Source organism: Salvelinus namaycush, chromosome 17 (genome assembly GCF_016432855.1).
Source record: "Salvelinus namaycush isolate Seneca chromosome 17, SaNama_1.0, whole genome shotgun sequence".
Lineage (NCBI taxonomy): Eukaryota > Metazoa > Chordata > Actinopteri > Salmoniformes > Salmonidae > Salvelinus > Salvelinus namaycush.
Window position 1 is genome coordinate 23480992 of NC_052323.1, and position 22346 is coordinate 23503337.

At 39.9% G+C, this 22346-nt stretch overlaps 2 protein-coding genes across 2 annotated transcripts; both read right to left on the reverse strand.

Annotated features, from left to right (window-relative positions):
- Positions 1-3817: 3817 nt before the first annotated feature.
- Positions 3818-14006, reverse strand: irf2 (interferon regulatory factor 2). Its single transcript, XM_039012473.1, has 9 exons — positions 13791-14006; positions 12232-12324; positions 11776-11875; positions 11462-11638; positions 10393-10427; positions 10082-10205; positions 9090-9254; positions 8249-8292; positions 3818-5029 (listed from the first exon to the last, which is right to left on the reverse strand). Exons 2-9 carry the CDS (start codon positions 12316-12318, stop codon positions 4730-4732), a joined length of 1032 nt encoding a protein of 343 aa, XP_038868401.1. The 5' UTR covers positions 12319-12324; positions 13791-14006; the 3' UTR covers positions 3818-4729.
- Positions 14007-14661: 655 nt separating this feature from the next.
- Positions 14662-19533, reverse strand: casp3b (caspase 3, apoptosis-related cysteine peptidase b). The gene is made up of 5 exons (XM_039012474.1): positions 18746-19533; positions 18513-18641; positions 18135-18310; positions 17746-17887; positions 14662-15417 (listed from the first exon to the last, which is right to left on the reverse strand). Exons 1-5 carry the CDS (start codon positions 18822-18824, stop codon positions 15203-15205), a joined length of 741 nt encoding a protein of 246 aa, XP_038868402.1. The 5' UTR covers positions 18825-19533; the 3' UTR covers positions 14662-15202.
- Positions 19534-22346: the final 2813 nt, after the last annotated feature.

The following is a 22346-nucleotide window of genomic DNA, read 5'->3' on the forward strand; positions in this document are numbered from 1 at the left end:
GTGACATAAACGCTGTTGGGTTCCTCAACGGAAGTTCTAGTTCATTTAAATGTTATGGTTTCTACAGTTTGCCTTCCCAATCTGCACATCTATAAATTACCAATTCTACCATGCTCTAAAGTGGAGTGAACTTCTTCCAGCCACTTATTTTATTTTTTGGGGGCGAGACACAACTGAACTACAACTTCCGTTTAAGAACAAAACGGAACTCAACAGCATTTGGAGTTAACTGTTGCAAAACGTTTTGCAACAAACGAAACATTTTGCAAAACAATCGGCATAATGAACCCCAGGGGTGTATTCATTAGTCAAAACAGTTGCAAATTAAAACAAGTTTCTATAGAACAAATTCTGGTAGTTTTGCAACAGAATCGACGTAATGAATAGCCCCCAGGGGAAGTTGTCAGAGGCGTCACTGTGGAACAATCAGTCAATGACCTTTCAACATTCCACAAGGTTAAACAAAGGGAAAAAGGGGATAATCATTAAGATATTATAAGGGGATAATACACTTTTGTATTTTAATTATTATACGTGCTTGGCCAATAAGGCTGCACCATTCGAATGCAATTTTGTCTAGGCCCAATAATTTTGGGGGTGGAAAAATATTGTGAAGCACTATCATGCCACCATTACTGTAAATATATTAAGGACTTTTTCTGAAATTCCAATGCAAAAATATTACAGTATTTATAAATATTACAGTATATAGCAGAAGACATTTTGTTTTTATAGTTTTGAGAAGTGCTCTACTCTACTGCCACTATGTGTTCATCTCCAAGACAACCGTTTCTACAGACAAGGGGATTCAATTAAAGGATTGCATTTATTTTTGTCAATTGCACACAAGCTCCAACTGAAACTTGACTACAGCTTTTAACCCAACCCCTCTGAATCGGAGACGTGCGGGAGCTGCCACATTAGGCGTCCGTGGAGCTGTTGTTGTCTTGCTCGTGGACAGAATGACAGATTTTTCACCTCGTCTGCTCAGGGATTTGAACTAGGAACCTTACAAGTAACTGGCCTTTCAGTACACACAGTATCATAATAATCATCAATTTACCCAAATATCCAGGCTCATAGTCCAACTGAATAAAGAGAGCTTTCATGATGCATGGTAAAAAATTATACTTGAACTTAGTACTGTATTGTAGACACATAAGAAAAATGTGATGTTCACAAAACTGCTACATTCCTACCCACTTAATTGCTTTGTGAGCTCACACACTAAACTATTGAATACTTGGATTTATATTTCAGTTATTACTACAGCCACTAGATGGTGCAATGTATTCAGACTGCATGATTCACATGATTCACCAGAGATACAGTGCCTTCAGAAAGTATTCATAACCGTTGACTTATTCCACATTTTGTTACAGGCTGAATTCTAAATGGATTAAAGGTGAGTTTTACCCCTCACCCATCTACACACAATACCCCATAATGACAAAGTGAAAACATGTTTGTAGAAATGTTTGCTAATTTACTGATAATAAAATACAGAAATCTCATTTGCATAAGTATTCACACCCCTATCAATACTTTGTAGAAGCACCCTTGGCGGCAATTACAGCTTTGAGTTGTCTTGGGTATGTCTGTATCAGCTTTGCACATCTGGATTTGGGGATTTTCTCCTATTCTTCCCTGCAGATTTTCTCAAGCTCTGTTAAGTTAGATGGGGAACAGCAGTGAACAGCAATCTTCAAGCCTTTCCACAGATTTTCAATGGGATTCAAGTCTGGACCACTCAAGGACTTTAACATTCTTGTTCTGAAGCCATTCCAACATTGCTTTGGCTGTATGCTTGGGGTCATAAATCTTCACCCCAGTCTAAGGTCATTTGCAGTCAAGCAGGTTCTCATCAAGGATTTGCCTCCATTCATTGTTCCATTTATCCTTACCAGTCTCCCAGTCCCTGACACTGAAAAGCATCCCAATAGCATGATGCTGTCACTACCATGCTTCACGGTAGGGATGGTGTTAGATGGGTAATGAGCTGTGCCTGGTTTTTATCCAGACAAAGCATTTCGGATTCAAGCCCGAGTTAAATTTGTCTCATCAGACCAGAATCTTTTGCCTTATGGTCTAAAATTTTCACGTGCCTTTTTGCAAACTCCAGGACTTTCTCAAGACTGGCTTCTGTCTGGCCCCTCTCCCATAAAGCCCCAGATAGGTGAAGTGCTGTAGAGACTGTTGTCCCTCTGCCAGATTCTCCCATCTCAGCCAAGGAACTCTGTAGTTCTCGCCGAGTGGTTATTGGGTTCTTGGTCACCTCCCTGAGCCATGTCCTTCTTGCCCGGTTGCTCAGTTTGGTTCGACGACCAGCTCTGGGTAGTTCCATATTTTTTTCCACTTGGAGAACACTGTGCACTTGGAAACTTTCAACACTCTAGAAATTGTTTTATACCCTTCCCCAGATATACGCCTCAACACAATTCAATCTCGGCCATCTGTGGACAGTTCCCTGGACTTAATGGTATACTTTTTGCTCTGACATACACCGTCAACTTTGGGACCTTATATAGACAGGTGTGTTTGTAAATCACGTCCAAAGAATTGAATTGGTCACAGGTGGACTCCAATCAAGTTGTCGTGATATCTCAAGGATGATGATCAAAGGAAATTGGATGCACCTCAGCTCAGATGGTAGTGTCATAGCAAAGGGTTGTGAATACTTATGCAAATGTAATATATTTCTGTATTTCATTTTCAATAAATTTGCAAACATTTGTAAAAACATGTTTACACTTTGTCATTATGGGGTATTGTGTGTAAATGGCTGAGAAAATGAATATATTTAATACATTTTGAATTCAGGCTGTACATATTAAAATGTGGTATGTCAAGGGGGTTGAATACTTTCTGAAGGCACTGTAACTACAGTATTGTCATGAACTTGACCATTTGCATTTGCCCAGAGACTATTCAACCAAACCAAGGACATGAATGAAACTAAATGAAAAAAATGTAATAATAGTTGTATTTTATATACCTCTTTTCATTCAAACAAAAGTCCTTGGGCTGGACAATGCATTTTAAGATCTGCAGAGGTCTGATGGTCCAGTCCTTTAACAATGCCGTTTCATAATGCTTGGCATTTGTGTGCTGTTATGTGCTCTGTCTGGACTATCCTGTGGAGTGGTTGAGACTGTTTACTCTGGGATTGATTAATGGCCTATCTGGTGTGTGGTTGTCACAGCAACCCGGGCACCAATTGGCTGTGTGTTCAGGCGCAAACAGGAAGTTAAGAACAGCAACCGAAACTAAAAGGCAGCCAGAGCATGAGCCAAAGCAGGCCCATTTGGTGTGCTGCTGAAGCCGGAGCTCAGCAACTACCTCCCCCCCCCCCACACACACACACACACAATAGAATGTGAAAGGATTGTTAAGAGGAAGCCAGGTAAAAAAAAAAAAAAAAGGAAGAAAAAAACCCTTAATTTTCAGTTCACAATCACTAGTATTTGTAGACTTTTCAGAGCCATTATGCAATAGCTGGAATATCACTGCATTCATGCCTGTTATTACTGCATTGTCGGAACTAGAAGCACAAGCATTTCGCTACACTCGCATTAACCATGTGTATGTGACAAATAAAATTAGATTTGATTTGTTGAAACAAGTAATACTATGATTCAACATACAGAGGCAAAACACTCACTGTTGGCACCATTTTCTTTGTAAAAATCTTCCAGAGTTGAGAAAGGACAGCAGGATCCAACAGCTGAACCAAACGTTTCACACATGGTCAGAAAACAGACATTGCTGACCTCTGGTAATCTGTGTCACTTGAAAAAAAACATCTACTACACTGTAGTACCACAAGATTACAAAACAATATTTTTATTAAGATTTGCATGTTGATCCACAGGATTAAGAGTTGGCCATGAATGTGTGACACACTCAAACGTGTGTAAATAGATTTAGCAACTAATTTAAAACATTACATATAGGCACACATAAGCAACAAGCCTATACAATTTCACACACGAGATGTCACAAATGCGGACTTGTTGATAAAAATGTATTTTTTTCTTCATAATGTGTCATGTAAATAACAATAATAAAAAACAAATCTAACAAAGAATCAGAAATCTTTCATTGAGTAAAAAATATATAAATCAAATAAATTGTCCACCTTAGATTAAAATGTCCCTTTATATAAAAAAATATATATAAGCGTGCTTAAAAGGCATCAAGATAAATGACCAGGTGCATTTACTCACTTCATCCTTCTAACCAATGGATGGCATCACCTTGAAGGTCAAAGACAAGGTTGGAAAGTTAGATCAGCAAGGCCTCTTAAGGCCTTTCCCAGGCTTCAGCCTTGCTGTCAGTGTAAACACACAGCCAGGGTGGCCACTCACATCCCCATCAGTGTTTTCCATAAGGTGCAGAAGCGGTATGCCATTACGCAGACATATCAGTATATACATTATTAACAGTGGGTGGAGAGTGGGAGAGACGCCCAACAGTTTGTAGATTCATCCCCTCACTCCCATCCCATCTAAAAGGCCCTGAGATCTTGGCAGGTTCAGTTTGGGCATCGATTCATATTCTACAGCTCACAGAGCCCCTATACTGTATGTCCCATAGACATACTCCCAGTCATTCCTATGAGTAGGCACTCTGGTCGAACAACAAGCCCAGCAGTGAACAATGCTTTTCAACGCCAAGCCTGCCACTGACTGGCCTGTATCTGGTCTTGAGTCACTGCACTGCCAGGGCTTCAGCAGGTCTTGACAGAGGAGACGTCTGATGTCTTCATGATAACGCTGGCTCTGGTCTCTGCAGCAGAGGCCTGGCTGGAGGAAGCCTGCTCTGAGGGAGGGTGCTGGGCTGCTGGCAAGTCCCTGGTCCAGGGGCTGTTGCTGTAGCTAATGAGGGGCATGGGGTCCCTGGTGCTGGTCACTTTGAAGTTGGTTACCTTTCCACCAGTGACAAAGGTGGCCATGCTGGGTAGTGAGCAAGAGGGCACTCTCAGCACAGAGGAAGTGAAACTTGATTCCCACAGCCCACCATGAAGATCCTGCAAGTCACACAGAAGGTGGGTTTAACTCAGCCAATGCCATAACCATTCAAACACTCATTTCAGGATATACATGAATATAGAGTTGGCTACTAGCATATTTCTCAACATGTATACTGGTCTGTTTGCGGAATCTTCATAAATCATTTAAAGCATTAGAAGAGGGAATTTCATTGACATAGCAAGTCTAGCAAAACGTGGCTGAAACACATTGACATTCACATATATTGTCATGTTTATGAGCACTGTCAAACTTGTTCTTAATACTTTCTAACATGCTTGTCCTCCTGCTGTTGAGCTCTGCATGATTCATCTATACTAAGGAACCTCATACTAAAGGGACCTCATCTCCCCACTCTCCACCCAGGGCTTCATTGGGCACAGAAAACAGCCTGGCGTTATACTAGTTCTCTGTTCCTCCAGTGGGCATGTCAATATGTATTCAAACAATACAAAGACAAAATTTAAGAAATAAATAATGCATTCTGTAACAAAATGCATGTGCTTGATTTGTGATTGGCCATGCTTTGTAACGATACGCATGTGCTTGATTTGCTATTGGCCTTGTTTTGTAACGGTATGTACAGCGCCTTCAGAAATGATTCACACACCTTGACTTTTTCAGCCCAAATTTAAAATGGATTAAATTGAGATTCTTTTTGTGTCACTCGCCTACACACAATACCCTATAATATCAAAGTGGAATGATGTTTTTTCCCGAAAGTTTAACAAATGAATTAACAATTTAAAGCTGAAATGTCTTGAGTCAACAAGTATTCAACCCCTTTATGGCAAGCCTAAATAAGTTCAGGAGTAAAGATTTGCTTAACAAGTCACATAATAAGTTGCATGGACTCACTCTGTGCGCAATAATAGAGATTAACATGATTTTTTTAATGACTACCTCATCTCTGTACCCCACACATCCGCTTATCTGTAAGGTCCCCCAGTCGAGCAGTGAATTTCAAACAGATTCAACCACAAAAACCAGGGAGGTTTTTCAATGCCTTGCAAAGGGCACCTATTGGTAGACATTGAATATCCTTTTGAGCATGGTGAAGTTATTAATTACACTTTGGATGACGTATAACTACACTCAGTCACTACAAAGATACAGGTGTTCTTCCTAACTCAGTTGCCGGAGAGGAAGGAAACCACTCAGGGATTTCACCATGAGGCCAATAGTGACTTTAAAACAGTTAGAGTTTAATGGCTATGATAGGAGAAAAACTGAGGATGGATCAACAATATTGTAGTTACTCCACAATACTAACCTAATTGACAGAGTGAAAAGGAGGAAGCCTGTACTGAATAAAATATTTCAAAACGTGCATCCTGTTTGCAACAACGCACTAAAGTAATATTGCAAAAAATGTGGCAAAGCAATTAACTTTTTGTCCTGAATACAAAGTGTTATGTTTGGGTCAAATACAACCCAGCACATTACTGAGTACCACTCTCCATATTTTCAAGCATTGTTGTGGCTGCATTATGTTATGCGTATGCTTGTAATTATTAAGGACTGGAGAGTTTTTCAGGATAAAAAATAAATGGAATGGAGCTAAGCACAGGCAAAATCCTAGTGGAAAACCTGGTAGTCTGCTTTCCACCAGACACTGGGAGATGAATTCACCTTCCAGCAGGACAATAACCTAAAACAAAAGGCCAAACCTACAATGGAGTTGCTTACCAAGGAATGGCCGAGACACAGTTTTGACTTAAATCTGCTTGAAAATCTATGGCAAGCCCTGAAAATGGTTGTCTTGCAATTAACAACAACCAATTTGACAGAACTGTAAGAATTTTTTAAAGAAAGAAACTTGGCAAATGTTGCACAATCCAGGTGTGGAAAGCTCTTAAACTTACCCAGAAAGACTCACAGCTGTAATCGCTGCCAAAGGTGCTTCTACAAAGTATTGACTCAGGGGTGTGAATAAGAGATATTTCTGTATTTAATTTCCCCCCAAAAACATAAAACATTTCTAAAAACATCTTTTCACTTTGACATTATGGGGTACTGTGTGTAGATGGGTGAGGGAAAAAAAATATATTTAATACATTTTTTATTCAGGCTAACAACAAAATGTGGAACAGGTCAAGGGGTATGAATACTTTCCAATCACAAATACTTACCAATCACAAATCAAACACACTGTACGTGTTTGATTTGTGATTGGGCTTGTTTTGAGGACAATTCAAGATATTAAATTAGGGTGAATCATTAGCCATGGGAAACAAGTGAATCCAGTATTCACCAGAGAGCTGCCTTCTGTTGTTTTGTCTTTCTTTACATCAGAGCACTCTAGAACAGAAACTGACAATATAAGCTAGAGGTAGTGGTAGAGGTAGACCTGGAGGTGGAGGTAGAGTGACAGTATTACCATGCTACAGTTACTGTACTCAGCTGTTAAGCAGTAGAACTGGCTAATGTAATGAACTCAAAATGGTGGGCTTCAAGTTAAGGCTTGTTTATCAGATGTTTCAGCTGTATGTGTCTGTGTTCCCAGGCAGGCCCAGCCATGCCGCTCAGCCCTATTGGAATAAGCGAATGTTGCTGGCGAAGTGCCCTTCCCTTGCCTTAGCGAACAGGCCAGCTACAAAGGCACCATAAACAGGCCATCTACAGTGGCACCATAAACAGGCCATCTACAGTGGCACCATAAAACAAAGCTATCGCTCCGTGTTACAAGCGCTCCTTCAAAGTGCTGAAAATGATCGACCACTCATCATGGAAATTTTGCTGATATCTTTCATTAAGATAAATAACTTATAGGGCCCTACTAGAGAAATGTTAAGTTTGGCACAAAATAAGTTTGCTAATATTGCTGATTGTTGATGGGACAATTGATAGCTACAACATTCAAAGTAGCAGCAGTAGTTTTAAGGGTAATATAAAAGAGTAACTGGTGCATTCATGTTATGAACTTAGCGTTCAATTTATCTTTATCGAGATAATTCACTAAATTTATCATGATATGGATTTTAATCAATATCGGCCAGCTCTAATGCACAGGCTTAAAATCAAAGGCTTCTGTGTACCTTTCCAATCTTACAAAAAAATCTGTCTGTCTTGAGTGATTACTAAACTAACCATGGTTACCAGGACAACCAGTTTTAAATGATGTGCTTTGCTTCTGATACAGATATGTATTCTATTGTTCAGTCCTTTAGTGTGTACACAGACTGGTATAATACGTGTAGACAGAGCTCAGGGCTTACCTCCTTGGAGTCCTCTTCACTGTGCAAACTGTCTGGGTCACTCTCTGTTAAGCAGACCAGGAAGAAGAACCATGAAACACAGTCAGGGATTTCCAGACTAACAGGTTAGAGAGGGATGATGATGTGAGGATTATCTGCTACCATCAGTGATACACTCTAGGCAGCCTCTAAACAATCATTGATCGTTTAATGCTTCACCAAATACTAAACATGCAGGACTAGTAGTTGTACTGTGTACAGTATGTCACTTTACAACACATTAACTTACTCTACAGTAATAACAGGAGCAGGTTGAATGACAGTGGAGATGTAGCCATCTTTATGATGACACACACTGGCCTTGAGCTTGCAACAGCAAAGCCATAAACCCTAATATACATTAAGCAATACAACACAGTACTACACTACCTGGCTCAAATAAAGGTTCAAAGGTTTCCATTTTACCTGGTATTTTGAAATGGAGCTGATACTGTCCCTTTGAAGCCACAAGCATAGAATGGTGTTGAAAATCTAGTAATTAATACCTCCAATCACCAAATAAATGATTCACCTATCAGTCTTATTTGATTGTAGATCTCATTCAACTCTAGCTTAATTTTGATGTGGCTGACAAGGATTCTACCACTCTATTAAAACCTATGATGGGTACTGATGTGACTTGCAGGTCTTCTGCAGGAAAGATTGTAGCTGCCAGTGTCCTCACCGTGGGTGGAGGAGTTGAAGGCACAATTCTACATGCCAATTGGGATCCCAAATTCAAGGGCAAGCACCCATGTCTGTCGTGTTAAGGCATGGGTTGGGATGGGAGCATTTAGGGGGTGTGGGGGGGGGGTGGACTGACCTCCATACGAGGACACAGGGGAGATCTGGAGTGGGTACGGGTGGCTGGAGCTGACTGACTGCTCCTCGTTCTCCGTGGTCACCTCGATGGTCTGGCAGACACAAGGCAGGTCGTCAACGATCAGCTGGTCGTACCCAGGACTGTGACTGCTCTGATGAAGATATTCTGAGGAAAAGAGGATGATCCCTGGTTATTAAACGGTCATCCAGAGGAAAGACACACATACGCACACAAGCACTCTACACACAGGTACATTGTGATATTGTTATATGGTGGTATTATATCATTTTGTATTGTAGATATGTTGTTGTGTAATAATGTTATATGATGTACTGTTTTATATTTTGTTTTAAATGTAATGTAAGTGTCTCAATGTGTTTGGACCCCAGGAAGAGTAGCTGCTGCCTTGGCAGAACTAATGGGGATCCTTAATAAACCCCAGGAAGAGTAGCTTCTGCCTTGGCAGAACTAATGGTGATCCATAATAAACACAAGGAAGAGTAGCTGCTGCCTTGGTAGGAACTAATGTGGATCCATAATAAACCCCAGGAAGTGTAGCTGCTGCCTTGGCAGAACTAACGGGGATCCTTAATAAACCCCAGGAAGAGTAGCTGCTGCCTCGGCAGAACTTATGGGGATCCTTAATAAACCCCAAGAAGAGTAGCTGCTGCTTTCGCAGGAACTAATGGGGATCCCAAATAAATACAAATACACAACCAAAAACAAAATGTATGCATATAAGACATTAGTAAGAGCATAATTAACTACTATAGCTGTGCAGTCTTGCATGTTTACCACACACCTTTAAAATCAACATCAATTACATTGACTGAGGTATGTAGTAGACACAAGGTGGTCACAAATGGCATCGTGTTCCCTGTAAAGTGCACTACTTTTGACCAGAGCCCTATGGAAAGTGATCAAAAGAAGTGAACTATATAGGGATTAGTGTGCAATTGGGGACACACAAACACACTAATGCCAGGTATTACCTGTGCAGTCTGTAAAGTACTCGTCTTTCACCTCCTCCTTCACCTCCACCTTCACTACCGGCCCGTGATGGTCTCCAACAGACCCATTCATGCTCTCCATGGCTGGGAACCCGGGCTCCACCTGCTGCAGGGGTGACAGAGATAGAGGGGTGTGGGCATCTCTCTCCATCCTCATTGAAGGTCTGTTATCCATGTTCATACCATTTTACATGCAAATTATTCATTTAAAATAATAGTTTGAATGTGAAATTGATTATAGACTGATGCACGGAGGTGTTGTGTCAACATAACATTTTGATGATGGTTATTACCTTGTTCTTTCCTCCTTTCTCAGTCCTCTTCTTTCCTAGAAAACACACACAGTCCATTGTTAATAGACAGTCCATTGTTACACACAATCTATTTCAGTGTGTCAAATGTGGATCAGTTTTCTACATGTTATTACATCATATACCAAATTAATACTCAGAGCACATATTACACATGAATTGAAGTTGAATGCAAAACTGGCCACATCATAATGCCTTAATACAGTCATAAGTGTGACCCTCTGAAAGCGGATATATCCTTCAGTTTGCCATTTATAATGTTACTACCTGGTACTCCCTGTATATAGCCATGTTACTACCTGGTACTCCCTGTATATAGCCTTGTTACTACCTGGTACTCCCTGTATATAGCCATGTTACTACCTGGTACTCCCTGTATATAGCCATGTTACTACCTGGTACTCCCTGTATATAGCCATGTTACTACCTGGTACTCCCTGTATATAGCCATGTTACTACCTGGTACTCCCTGTATATAGCCATGTTACTACCTGGTACTCCCTGTATATAGCCATGTTACTACCTGGTACTCCCTGTATATAGCCATGTTACTACCTGGTACTCCCTGTATATAGCCATGTTACTACCTGGTACTCCCTGTATATAGCCATGTTAGTTTTACCTGTTATTGTTATTCACTGTATTTATTCCTTGCATCACTATTTCTATTTATCTTAAATCTTTAACTCTACATTTTGGGAAAGGACCCGTCAGTAAGCATTTAACTGTTAGTCTACACCTGTTGTTTACCATGCAGTTCACTGTTAGTAAACCACAGGTGTAGACTAAGCACGTAACAAATAAAATGTGATTTGAATTCAACCACTGTACTCGCTGAGCCAGAGACTGCATTTACACAGGCAACCCAATTCTGTCTTTTTTTATGACTAATTGGTTTTTGACCAATCACATCAGATCTTTTCACATCAGATCTTTTCACATCAGATCTTTTTCAGAAGTGATCTGATTGGTCAAAATACCGATTAGTGAAAAAAATATCAGAATTAGGCTGCCTGTCTACCTGCAGCCAGAGACTCAGAGAACCACTTGCCTTTCTTGGTCTGGCGCTCTGAAGCAGACAGCATCTTGTATACTCTGAAAGCGTTGGTCCCCTTCTTGATGCTCTTGTCTTTCACCTCCTCAATATCAGGCAGAGAGTTCATAGCACAGCGGAAATTGGCCTTCCATGTTTTCGGGTCTGGTTTGTCGATCCCTAGTTGGTATTTTCCTGATTAGACAAAATCACTTATTATGGGAAGGCCATACTGCTGCATAAACTTAAGTCATAACACAACAGTAGCATTGGTCATGTAGAACTGTGTATTGTTGGTCATTTCTTATCATTTGAAATGTTCATTACCGTACCTGTATGAATGGCCCAGTTCATAAATAAAGGAGCATCTTTCTCCAAATCCCAGCCATGCCTTGCAGCATGCATCCATGGAATCTGGAAGATCCTCTTCTCCTGCAGGTTCATCACAACAATGATTCAGATATACTTTATGACTTGGCTAACACATCATCAGCACATACATGTGTGTGTTTCCTGTTTCTACATACAGTACTTGCCAGTGAGGATTTAGAAAATATAACAAGCAAACAAAACACACACAACTTAAAAACACAGAAGTTTGACAGAATATGGTTGACTGTTTAGATAGGAGTGTAAACCTGTTTGTGTGACGGAGGGGTTACGTTGTTGGGTTTGGTAGCAAATTGCTTCAGCAAAAACTGAAAATCTGGTACAGAATAATCTTAGAATGTGTGGATTTTCCATACTGAAGAAAACTGAATGTCTCAATAAAGATACATTTCACCCACTCTATTAATCCATATCAGGCCAGGGATTAGGGAAGAGTTTATCTGTTCCACCAGCCATGGCCGCATTCGCATCCTCTCCACGGGCATGGTCGCCTGCAGAGAGCAAGGAGGAGATAAACAGTAAATGTAATGAATTCCCCCTTTCCTTAGCTTCCTGTAGACAGCAACAGGTCAGAAAACCTCTGTGGCAAAGAGGCCCATTAGGGGGATGACATCATTCCCTGAGCACATCAGCAACATCTGATATCATTCTCTTACTACAGAGCAGAAACCCAGCGCCACAATAAATATTTTACAGAGGGTTACAACAAAACGCGAATAGGCGCAGTTGTGTTTTAGCACACGTCAAGCTTTACTTTGTTGATGTGTAATAAGGTGTTAATGGTTAAAGGTGCACATAAGCTTGTGATGACCATGCAAGTTGCTTAGTTATTACTGCATGCAACGGTAGCCAAGAATTCTCAAATCCACGTTACCCGATGGAGTTGAGCAGCGAGGCGCTGAGTTTTGGCAGTGTAGCCTACTTCCGACTACATCGAGTCGGTATCAGTCGATACCAGTAAAAATGTCCATTCTTTCATGCGTACCTTGTACTTGTTTGTCATGTGTAACTGTGTTCCTTTCTTTCAGTTGCTGCAATCCGAAGGTTTCGATAAAAACGTAATTCTATGTGACTGTCAAATTGCGCGGTGCAGGGCTGCTCCTTCTACTTTAACAAACAATGGCTCTATTGGCGGAGGTTGGGTCAAATTCTATTTTTTTTATAAAAAACGACTGATTGCAGCACCCAATGAAAATAACCCAGTTACACAGTACAAACATAAGTACAAGGTATGCATGAAATAATTAACATTTTTTACCACCATCTACAGATACAGACTCGATGTAGTCGGAGGTAGGCTACACTCCGCCAAAACTCATCTCATCGCCACCAAACTTCATCCGGTATCGTAGAGTTGAGAATCATTGGCTACAGGTAGAGGTAGAGTAATCAAGTAGTGATCAAAGTCCACTTCAACAAAATGCAACTAACTCCTAAACCAATATTCAGTAACAGGATATTAGAATGTTACTTTAATATATATTTGCATCTTGGGTTTATCATGCATATTCTAGTTTGCTTTAAAAATTAGGCAGTAAAATAACTTATTTATCATTTCGTAAACCCTGCAGTTGTAGCCTGGTATTCATGCAATTTACCAAGCGTATTCCAATATACTGCCCATTTCTGTCTTAGCCTGATAACATACACAATATAACAAACTACCTGTAAATGGTTATACCGCAACAATTGCCTGTAGACATTTTGGTGCGCAATGCGCCACAAAGAAACATTTCGCTCAGTCTTGTCAAGTCACGTTGTCGTCAAAACTGACAGCTGTGCTAATTCAAGTTCACAAGAAAGCTGCTAGACATATCAACCCAAAAGTGAAAATAAACTTCATTCCAAGTCGGTTGGCCAATGGATCAACATTACATTACTTTCGATTAGGGTTTACAATGTCGCTTCGTGATTCTAGATACATAACTTCAGCGATAATAACATGCGGAAACGTTACCTGCGATAAAGTGTTCTATTCAGCTTGATTAATCGACAGTCCTCTTGTGAGTTGAACAATATTCTCGTGTAGTTTGAGTTTCTGTATATCAAACGAAAAGTTAATTTAGCCTATTTCAGTGTCCAGATCGAAAGCAAAACAAGTAAGGGAAGTGCTTGGCGTGGAAATCCCCTCCCGATCTGTTTGTCTCACGTCCCCTGAGCCTAGATGGCGTTGCACAGGGTTCTGGAGAGCACGGAAGTCTTCTCATTGGTCTACGTCTCTGCAACGGACACCTCAATTTCATTTTCACTTCCTCAACACCCATCTGGTTGGATTCCAGCTTGCCTTTTCTGCTTGAAACGAAACTAGTTTCTCTGTTTCCAAACTTGCTACAGTGCTTTTTGCATAGTTGATTTCTGACAATGTGGACAGACAACTAGTGTACTGTAAACCCTACATACAATATCAGAAAACAATGTAATGTTTGCCCATGATTAATGAACTGTCTTTGTTTTTTGAACTTGATGAAAGTAAAACCTTGTAGTTTCTGGTCAGTATTGTCAGAAAGGCAAAGCAGAGGCAGTGTGGTTTCCCTGGCCCCTAACACAGGAAATGCAAGCTCCTCGGCCCTGCAGACACAGACATCTTATCTGAGGCCAAACACTCTGCAAGTCCCACCCATTCAGATGTCCATTAAGTGTTGGATAAAGACAGTTTTCAACTTTTGAATAACCATGTTATGCTAGATTTTCATATGGAATACTATCACAATGAAATTGCAAACATGTTACAGTTCGTTATTTCACAATTGGATGCAAGAAATTCTTGCACCAGGAATCAACAAAAAATTTATATATTTTCTTACATTTTTTTTCTTGAAATCCTATTTACATAAATGTTGTTTCTTGGGAACACAATTTACCAAGGATAAAAGCTCCTTTATTCATATAGTAGCCTATTTGAATGTACAATGTGCAAAAGATGAAAAAACACCTCACGGGTGAGAGATTATTTATATAGAGACATGGCACAACTTTACTATACTTTCAAAGCCTGAGTGACTTTCATTCCATGTTATCTGAAAATGTGTTTACCCTACAATTCAGAGCATTTAAATTCCTAGTTCCATCCCAAATACATGATCAACAAATCAATAGCAAGTACTGCTATTGCATAGTCATTACTTAATGCCAGCCTTTCCCCATTAAAAAGCCATTCTGTGGTCCAACATAATGCCCTTTAGGCCTCAAGCGTAAACATTTTATACCTTTTCGCTTTTAGACTTTCCCCAAACAGAAGTATTTGAATAAGTGATTATCCACAGTGGTATTTGGTCCAGTGCAGAGAATCCCTATATATAAAATGTACTGGTCTTTAGAACCCCAGCACACACTGTGCAAATATGTAAAATGTTCCCACAGGATATACAATCAATGTGGAAAGTAGAGATGTTTGGTCAACATAGACACAATGCAAGGGATCTGCTTGTTGGCATTGGGGGAAGCCTCGAAGTCATGTGCCACCTTGTGGTTGACACGTGTCATGATCTGCATAATGTCCAGCTGTTTGCCGTACCTTTGTAACATCTCACAGAGGGCCTGGATGAACCAGGAGCCCTTGTCGGTGTTCCTCCAGGAGTAGTAGCCTATGGAGTTCAAACCAAATCAGTCAAACACTATAGCAATGGTAACCATTGCTAAAACTTCTAAAGTGGTACATGGTCGTTTTTGTACATAGGTGCAGTGAAATTACCATTACCATACTTTTATTTTAGTAGGCCTATAGTCTACTGTGATTCACCCATTTGCAGTTTGTGTAAGTTCAGACATATCAGTTGTAAGTACTATGTAACAATGGGTGCCTACATTGTACCATGTAAAAGGTAACGTATGTAGTATGCATGAATAAATGACATAGTGTTTAAAGCTGGAAACTTTCATTGAAACAATAAAATGGACACCCTGCCTGAGCTTTGGTGAAAAGCTGAGGGATGGGCCTGGAGAAACCTAACCAATCAAATTCAAAGCGAGAACTATGTATGCAAGGACTGACCATCCATGATATTATAATGATAGTTTTAACCATGTTGAGAGGCTATACAGTGTTGGTTTACATTTAGTTTGTTTACAAACATTGGAGTATAACAAGCTTATATATATATATATGTTGGGTTCTGATGGGGTACGACAGTTAACCTAAGCTCATGAAGATTATAACTTATAAATGCCTCAAGAAATCAACCGTTATATACAGTTGAAGTCAGAAGTTTACATAAACTAGGTTTAAATGTGTTTGGCAAAGGTGTTTCACAATTCCTGACATTTAAGCCATTAAAAATTCCCTGTCTGAGGTCAGTTAGGATCACCACTTTATTTTAAGAATGTGAGATGTCAGAACAGAGAGAATTATTTATTTCTGCTTTTATTCCTTTCATCACATTCCCAGTGGGTCAGAAGTTTACATGCACTCAATTAGTATTTGGTAGCATTGCCTTTAAATTGTTTAACTTGGGTCAAACGTATCGGGTAGCCTTTCCACAAGCTTCCCACAATCAGTTGGGTGAATTTTGGCCCATTTCTCCTGACAGAGCAGGTGTAACTGAGTCAGGTTTGTAGGCCTCCTTGCTCGCACACACTTTTTTCAGTTCTGCCCACAAATTTTCTATAGGATTGAGGTCAGGGCTTTGTGATGGCCACTCCAATACCTGGACTTTGTTGTCCTTAAGCCATTTTGCCACAACTTTGGAAGTATGCTTGGGGTCATTGTCCATTTGGAAGACCCATCTGCGACCAAGCTTCAACTTCCTGACTGATGTCTTGAGATGTTGCTTCAATATATCCACATCATTTTCCCTCCTCGTGATGCCATCTATTTTGTGAAGTGCACCAGTCCCTCCTGCAGCAAAGCACCCCCACAACATGCTGCCACCCCCGTGCTTCACGGTTGGGATGGTGTTCGTCAGCTTGCAAGCCTACCCCTTTTTCCTCCAAACATAACGATGGTCATTATGGCCAAACAGTTCTATTTTTGTTTCATCAGACCAGAGGACATTTCTCCAAAAAGTACGATCTTTGTACCTATGTGCAGTTGCAAACTGTAGTCTGGCTTTTTTTTTAATGGCGGTTTTGGAGCAGTGGCTTCTTCCTTGCTGAGCGGCCTATCAGGTTATGTCGATATAGGACTCGTTTTACTGTGGATATAGATCATTTTATACCTGTTTCCTCCAGCATCTTCACAAGGTCCTTTGCTGTTGTTCTGGGATTGACTTGCACTTTTTGCACCAAAGTACGTTCATCTCTAGGAGACAGAATGCGTCTCCTTCCTAAGCGGTATGACGGATGCGTGGTCCCATGGTGTTTATACTTGCATACTATTGTTTGTACAGATGAACGTGGTACCGTCAGGAAATTGCTCCAAAGGATGAACCAGACTTTGTGAAGGTCTACAATTTTTTTCCAGAGGTCTTGGCTGATTTTTTTTAGATTTTCCCATGATGTCAAGCAAAGAGGCACTGAATTTGAAGGTAGGCCTTGAAATACATCCACACGTACACCTCCAATTGACTCAAATGATGTCAATTAGCCTATCAGAAGGTTCTAAAGCCATGACAATTTTCTGGAATTTTCCAAGCTGTTTAAAGGCACAGTCAACTTAGTGTATGTAAACTTCTGACCCACTGGAATTGTGATACAGTGAATTATAAGTGAAATAAACTGTCTGTAAACAATTGTTAGAAAAATTACTTGTGTCATGCACAAAGTAGAGGTCCTAACCGACTTGCCAAAACTATAGTTTGTTACTAAAAACTAGTTTTAATGACTCCAACCTAAGTGTATGTAAACTTCCGACTTACATATACATTTAATTTAGAAGTAAAAAAAATAAAATAATGTATCAAGTAAGGATTCTAGCTTTAAGTATGTCAGGAGAGGGCGGTTAAAAAAAAGGTTGATCAATAAACAGGGTTTATTACCTGGGGCTGTAGAGTAAGCATAGAGAAAATCTGCCTCCACTGGAATCCTCGCTGGATAGTTACCAGCAACGCTGTCCGTCTCTATTCCACCAGCAACACTGTCTGTCTCTATTCCACAGTCCAGATCAGACCCACGGCACGCCTACTCACCAGGTCCACAGGAAGGATTAGGGGTCAAGGGAAGAGAGGCTAATCTTTTAACACTATCCCTGAATATCAGTCATGCAGAATACATGTTCATCCCTTTAGTACACAACATATTTACAAAGTCATGCAGCTACACTGCATCCTCATTCCTCAGTCTTTATAGTGGATTCAACAAACATACACAGCTCAATGATTCTCTAGGTAAGGGAAATTTAGAGCAGGCAGCTAAAACCTTACAGTACCTGGATGAAGAAGAGTTTGGGCTTTCCCACCAGTGTGTTGCAGCGGTCGCCCCTGAAGAGTCCGGTGAGCTTCTGGAGCTCCACATTTCCATCTGTGCCATAGAACACACCCTCGTCTCCATGGCTCAGCATCACACACACAAAGGAGGCCGACTGGCTGTGGTCGTCATGAGACACTGAAAAATGTCATACACGCACATTTAGTTTAAACTTAAAGTCTATCAACATTTATTCAGAGAGATTTCCTAAAGTTAGCCAGATGTCACATCACTACTACCATGATTATTGCAATTTATTTGTAGACGATCAGAAAAACTTCTCAAAAGAAGCTTCTAGAACAGAAGAAAATCTAACTCACATCCAGACGGGTGAACTTACCAGTGTAAAGCAGCTGTTGGATCTGCTGCACAGTCTGGTCATTGGCAACTTTCACGTTGTACCCCAAACGTTCAAACACTTTCCTTGCATAGCCAGCGTCCACATCTGTTCCCTTGCGAGAACTCATTCCTTTAAAAGGGAAATTACCAATTAAGTGTAGATAGCAACATCTGACATATCATCGTAACCTGAACAGGACAAAAAAAACTCCTATAATACACACTTATGCCTACCTGTTCTCCTGTCAAAGTTCTTGTTGTTGATGATGACACATTGTCCAAGGCTGGGGTAGTTCATTTTATATGTGTACATGTCAGCTGGAGGCCTAGCATCTACTTTATGATTCTCTATAGTAAACCTTGGCACTGAGGGACTCCCTGGCCTGGAACAAAGACGAAGAGGTTCCTTTTAACATTTAAACATGCAATTTTCCTTGTTAATCTGGTTCCACAGGTAGCCTATGTTGAAAATCCATGTTGTTTGGCTAATAGAGCCCGGGGATTGAAACCTCTAACATACCTGAACATTAGCCAGAATGGTTTCGACTTGAGGTTCACTGAAATCTCCTTAAAGTTGAAACGATACTAGGCCAATATGTTTGCACCACGGTGACGAATGAGGGATATGGCTTGAAAACGTACCTTAATGCAGGGATGGACAGTGTCGCTGTACTCCTAATTATTTCATTATCTCAGTCGCAAAGATTGAAATATTGCCAGTTTTTTTAATTTGAATAAAGTAGCACATTGGACTCAATTAAAATTCAACACCTAGCATTGGGGTAAGTAACTATTTTGCAATCCAACGGGCTGCTTTAGAATGAGATAACATGCTGTCAAAAAGGGCAGTTTAATTTTTTTAAACTTACAGTATTTCAATCTTCTAATTATCCCATTATGCCAGGAGTAGGGCGACACCTTCCATACCTGGATTGAGGTACATTTTCAAACCAAATGGCATAGCATCATTTAGACTAAAAGGAGAATGTAGTGAACCTCAAGTCGAAACCATTCCGACTATACTGTACAGATGACATGCTTAAATGCATGCATCAACCAATGGTTATATGCTATGTCATCGACTGTGGCGTCGGGCACCAGATAGCTATAACATATGTGGTTAGCTGATACGTAAACTACCAATCCTGGCGTTGTAAGATCTGGCATGCGTCAGCAACATTTAAGCAGAGGAAAATGACCAGAATGTTTTTGGTTTATGATCAGACGTCACGTGCTCATGGAACTGAGATAATAATTTGTCCAACACGATTCATGGGTAAATGAAAGCATTAAACTATACTTTATCGGAATGTGAGAGCTGATAGAACTATGTAAAAATAGGTTCACTGGCCCAACTCATCCCAATGGGGTTATAAATGGCCCAGCTCATACCGTCCCAATGGGGTTATAAATAAATAAAAATCATAGAGTAGGTCTACATTCAATATGCCTACATTTCATTTTGTCGCCTGCTATTCTATATTCTTTGTGAAGCTGATAGGGTTGACAGGAGAAATGCAATGCCTTACCCCTGTGCAGTTATGCATTTGGCATCCACCAAATCAGACATGGTGCCAATCTCAGTTGTGCAATCACTCTTTACAACGCCTAGCGTTATAGTTGTACTGAAAGTGAAAAATAAAGTACTTTATTACACATACACCGGTGGTTGCTTCCAAAGTTTAGTCCACACAGGAGCCAAGCTTGGTTCTATAGTTGGCTAGCTAGCTAGTTTGATTGATAAATGGCAATACATACGTTATCAATGTTAATTAAGGGTAAAACAAACTTACTTTGCGTTAAACAGTTGAAATACACAGGTGACCGCGTAAACGTCAAGACTTCCCAATTTGCCTGCGACTTGTTCATGAGAGTGAGAAGTGTTAAATAAAAAAACTAGTTACCGTGTCATTTGGCAAAAGGCAGCCAATCAAACGCCGTAGGCAGGTTAGGTTTCCCCACTAGTTACCACAACCCCAAAGTCAAAATTGGCAACATCGTAAAAATTCATGAAAACAAAAATGTGCTTTTTGGTCTTAATTTAAGGTTGGACGTAAGATTAGCAGTGTGGTTAAGGTTGAAATCAGATGTTTAGAAGATAAATTGTAGAATTGTAGGGGTTTATGACTTTGTGTCTGTGGTAACTAGTGACGACCCGTGTGGGCCTAAAGTACACACCTCGACTAAGGACGGAATTTCCAAAGCCTACAGAGTAACTGCCAGTGATTTTTTTTTAAAGAACTGGTTTAATAATCATATCCTGCTGGTGAGTCAACTTTTTAATGCAGAAGAATTGTTACTCAATTATCTCGTAACAATATCGCTGTTACACCAAGTCCTAGAGAGTTCGCTATAGTCTTTGATACTATTCCATCTTGAACTCTCATGTTGTTTAGAGGTGTAACCAGACCTCACCTTCTTGAGCTACCCTCTCTTAATCCAGTTGACTCCTCAATAGAAAAAAAATGCATTTATCCTTGCTCCCTCAGAACAACAGATCTATATGTGCTTTATTTCTATTCCTTACGTCACCATTTACTGGAATACATGTCAATAATATCTGTTGGAAAAAAGTATGGTTATTACCACACAAATACCTGATCAGTATTACCCAGTGAATCCTTACCTGAGAAACTCAAAAAAATACATTAACATTAGCTGTACTTTTTGTGTTGATCATCCAGAAGCAGTTTTGCTTTTATTTTGGCATTGTCGACATGTAAAGAAATGATGGACAGATATTTCTAGTTTTATCATTGTTAATATTCTTGATGACTTTTGTTTATTACGGGAGAATGTGTTGCTCGGTTTCCTTAACTGCAATAAGGATAAAGAAAACATAATTTACCTCAATCGAATTGTGCTAAATGTAAATTTACTAATAAATAAACACTCTACCATGTTTTCTATATGGAATTGGAGCAGTACATTAAGAACATTCTACATTCTCCCAAAAAGAAAGCTGTTAAAACAATCAATACGTGCGTATCTTTTAAGGTCTATGTATAATCTGTAATTTGTTGTACCCCCTAGCATATGTTATCATTGTCTGTTTGTATACTTATTGTATGTATACTGGTGTTTCTGCAATAATAAAATACAAATAAATATACTTTCCTGTAAACGCTATTCCCCAGATTCCAACCGGAGTTACGCGCTTGAAAATGGAACGTAATTCCCTTATTTTGCGGTTCTCTCTGTAACATTGAATTTAAGCATGTTATTCGCCCCCTATTCGTTTGAGGTGTAGGTCGAATAAATGATGTGGCGGGGGGGTCTACAGATAAATCAAGATCAGAATATGGCGTAATTCCCTAATAATTAAACAACCTTTAAGCGAGAGGAACCTACCGGTTCCAAGTGGAAAAAGCGTCTTCTCACTTTTTTCCACCTTCCAATATGACAACTTTCAAGATGAATCAAAACACTTTTTTTAATGATTCATTCTTTTCCTAACACTAAAATGTGGCTAAATAATCTACAAAATCAGAGTATTTTAGAATATACTAGTTGGTGCTAAAACAGACGAATATGCATAGATGGCTTTCTTTCATTGATCCCTATATTCTGAACCCCTTCTCTTGATATATTTTATTGAGTCTGTCTACACAATTCTAAATAAAAAGGTGCACCGTATTTAATGGGATGATTTGAAATACATTTACTGAAACCCCCATTGAATGAAAACTCCACGAAACTGTTGGCCAGCAAGTGAGAAGGTTTGACAAGGTACCCACACCTGCAGAACACATTACATGACTAAATAAGGTTGATGCTAAATACTGAGAAGTGGGTAGGAAAGGCATAAATTCCTAAATAGGGATTGGCCACCATG

Coding starts and splice junctions, on each gene's coding strand:
- irf2 (XM_039012473.1), bottom strand. CDS start 12,318: ATGCCCGTGGAGAGGATGCGAATGCGGCCATGGCTGGTGGAACAGATA. Junction 11,639..11,775: donor GAACTGGGCCATTCATACAG/GTACGGTAATGA, acceptor TTGTCTAATCAG/GAAAATACCAACTAGGGATC. Junction 10,428..11,461: donor AGAGCGCCAGACCAAGAAAG/GCAAGTGGTTCT, acceptor TGTGTTTTCTAG/GAAAGAAGAGGACTGAGAAA.
- casp3b (XM_039012474.1), bottom strand. CDS start 18,824: ATGTACACATATAAAATGAACTACCCCAGCCTTGGACAATGTGTCATC. Junction 17,888..18,134: donor CCAAACTCTTCTTCATCCAG/GTACTGTAAGGT, acceptor CCTGGTGAGTAG/GCGTGCCGTGGGTCTGATCT. Junction 15,418..17,745: donor TGCTTACTCTACAGCCCCAG/GTAATAAACCCT, acceptor TGAACTCCATAG/GCTACTACTCCTGGAGGAAC.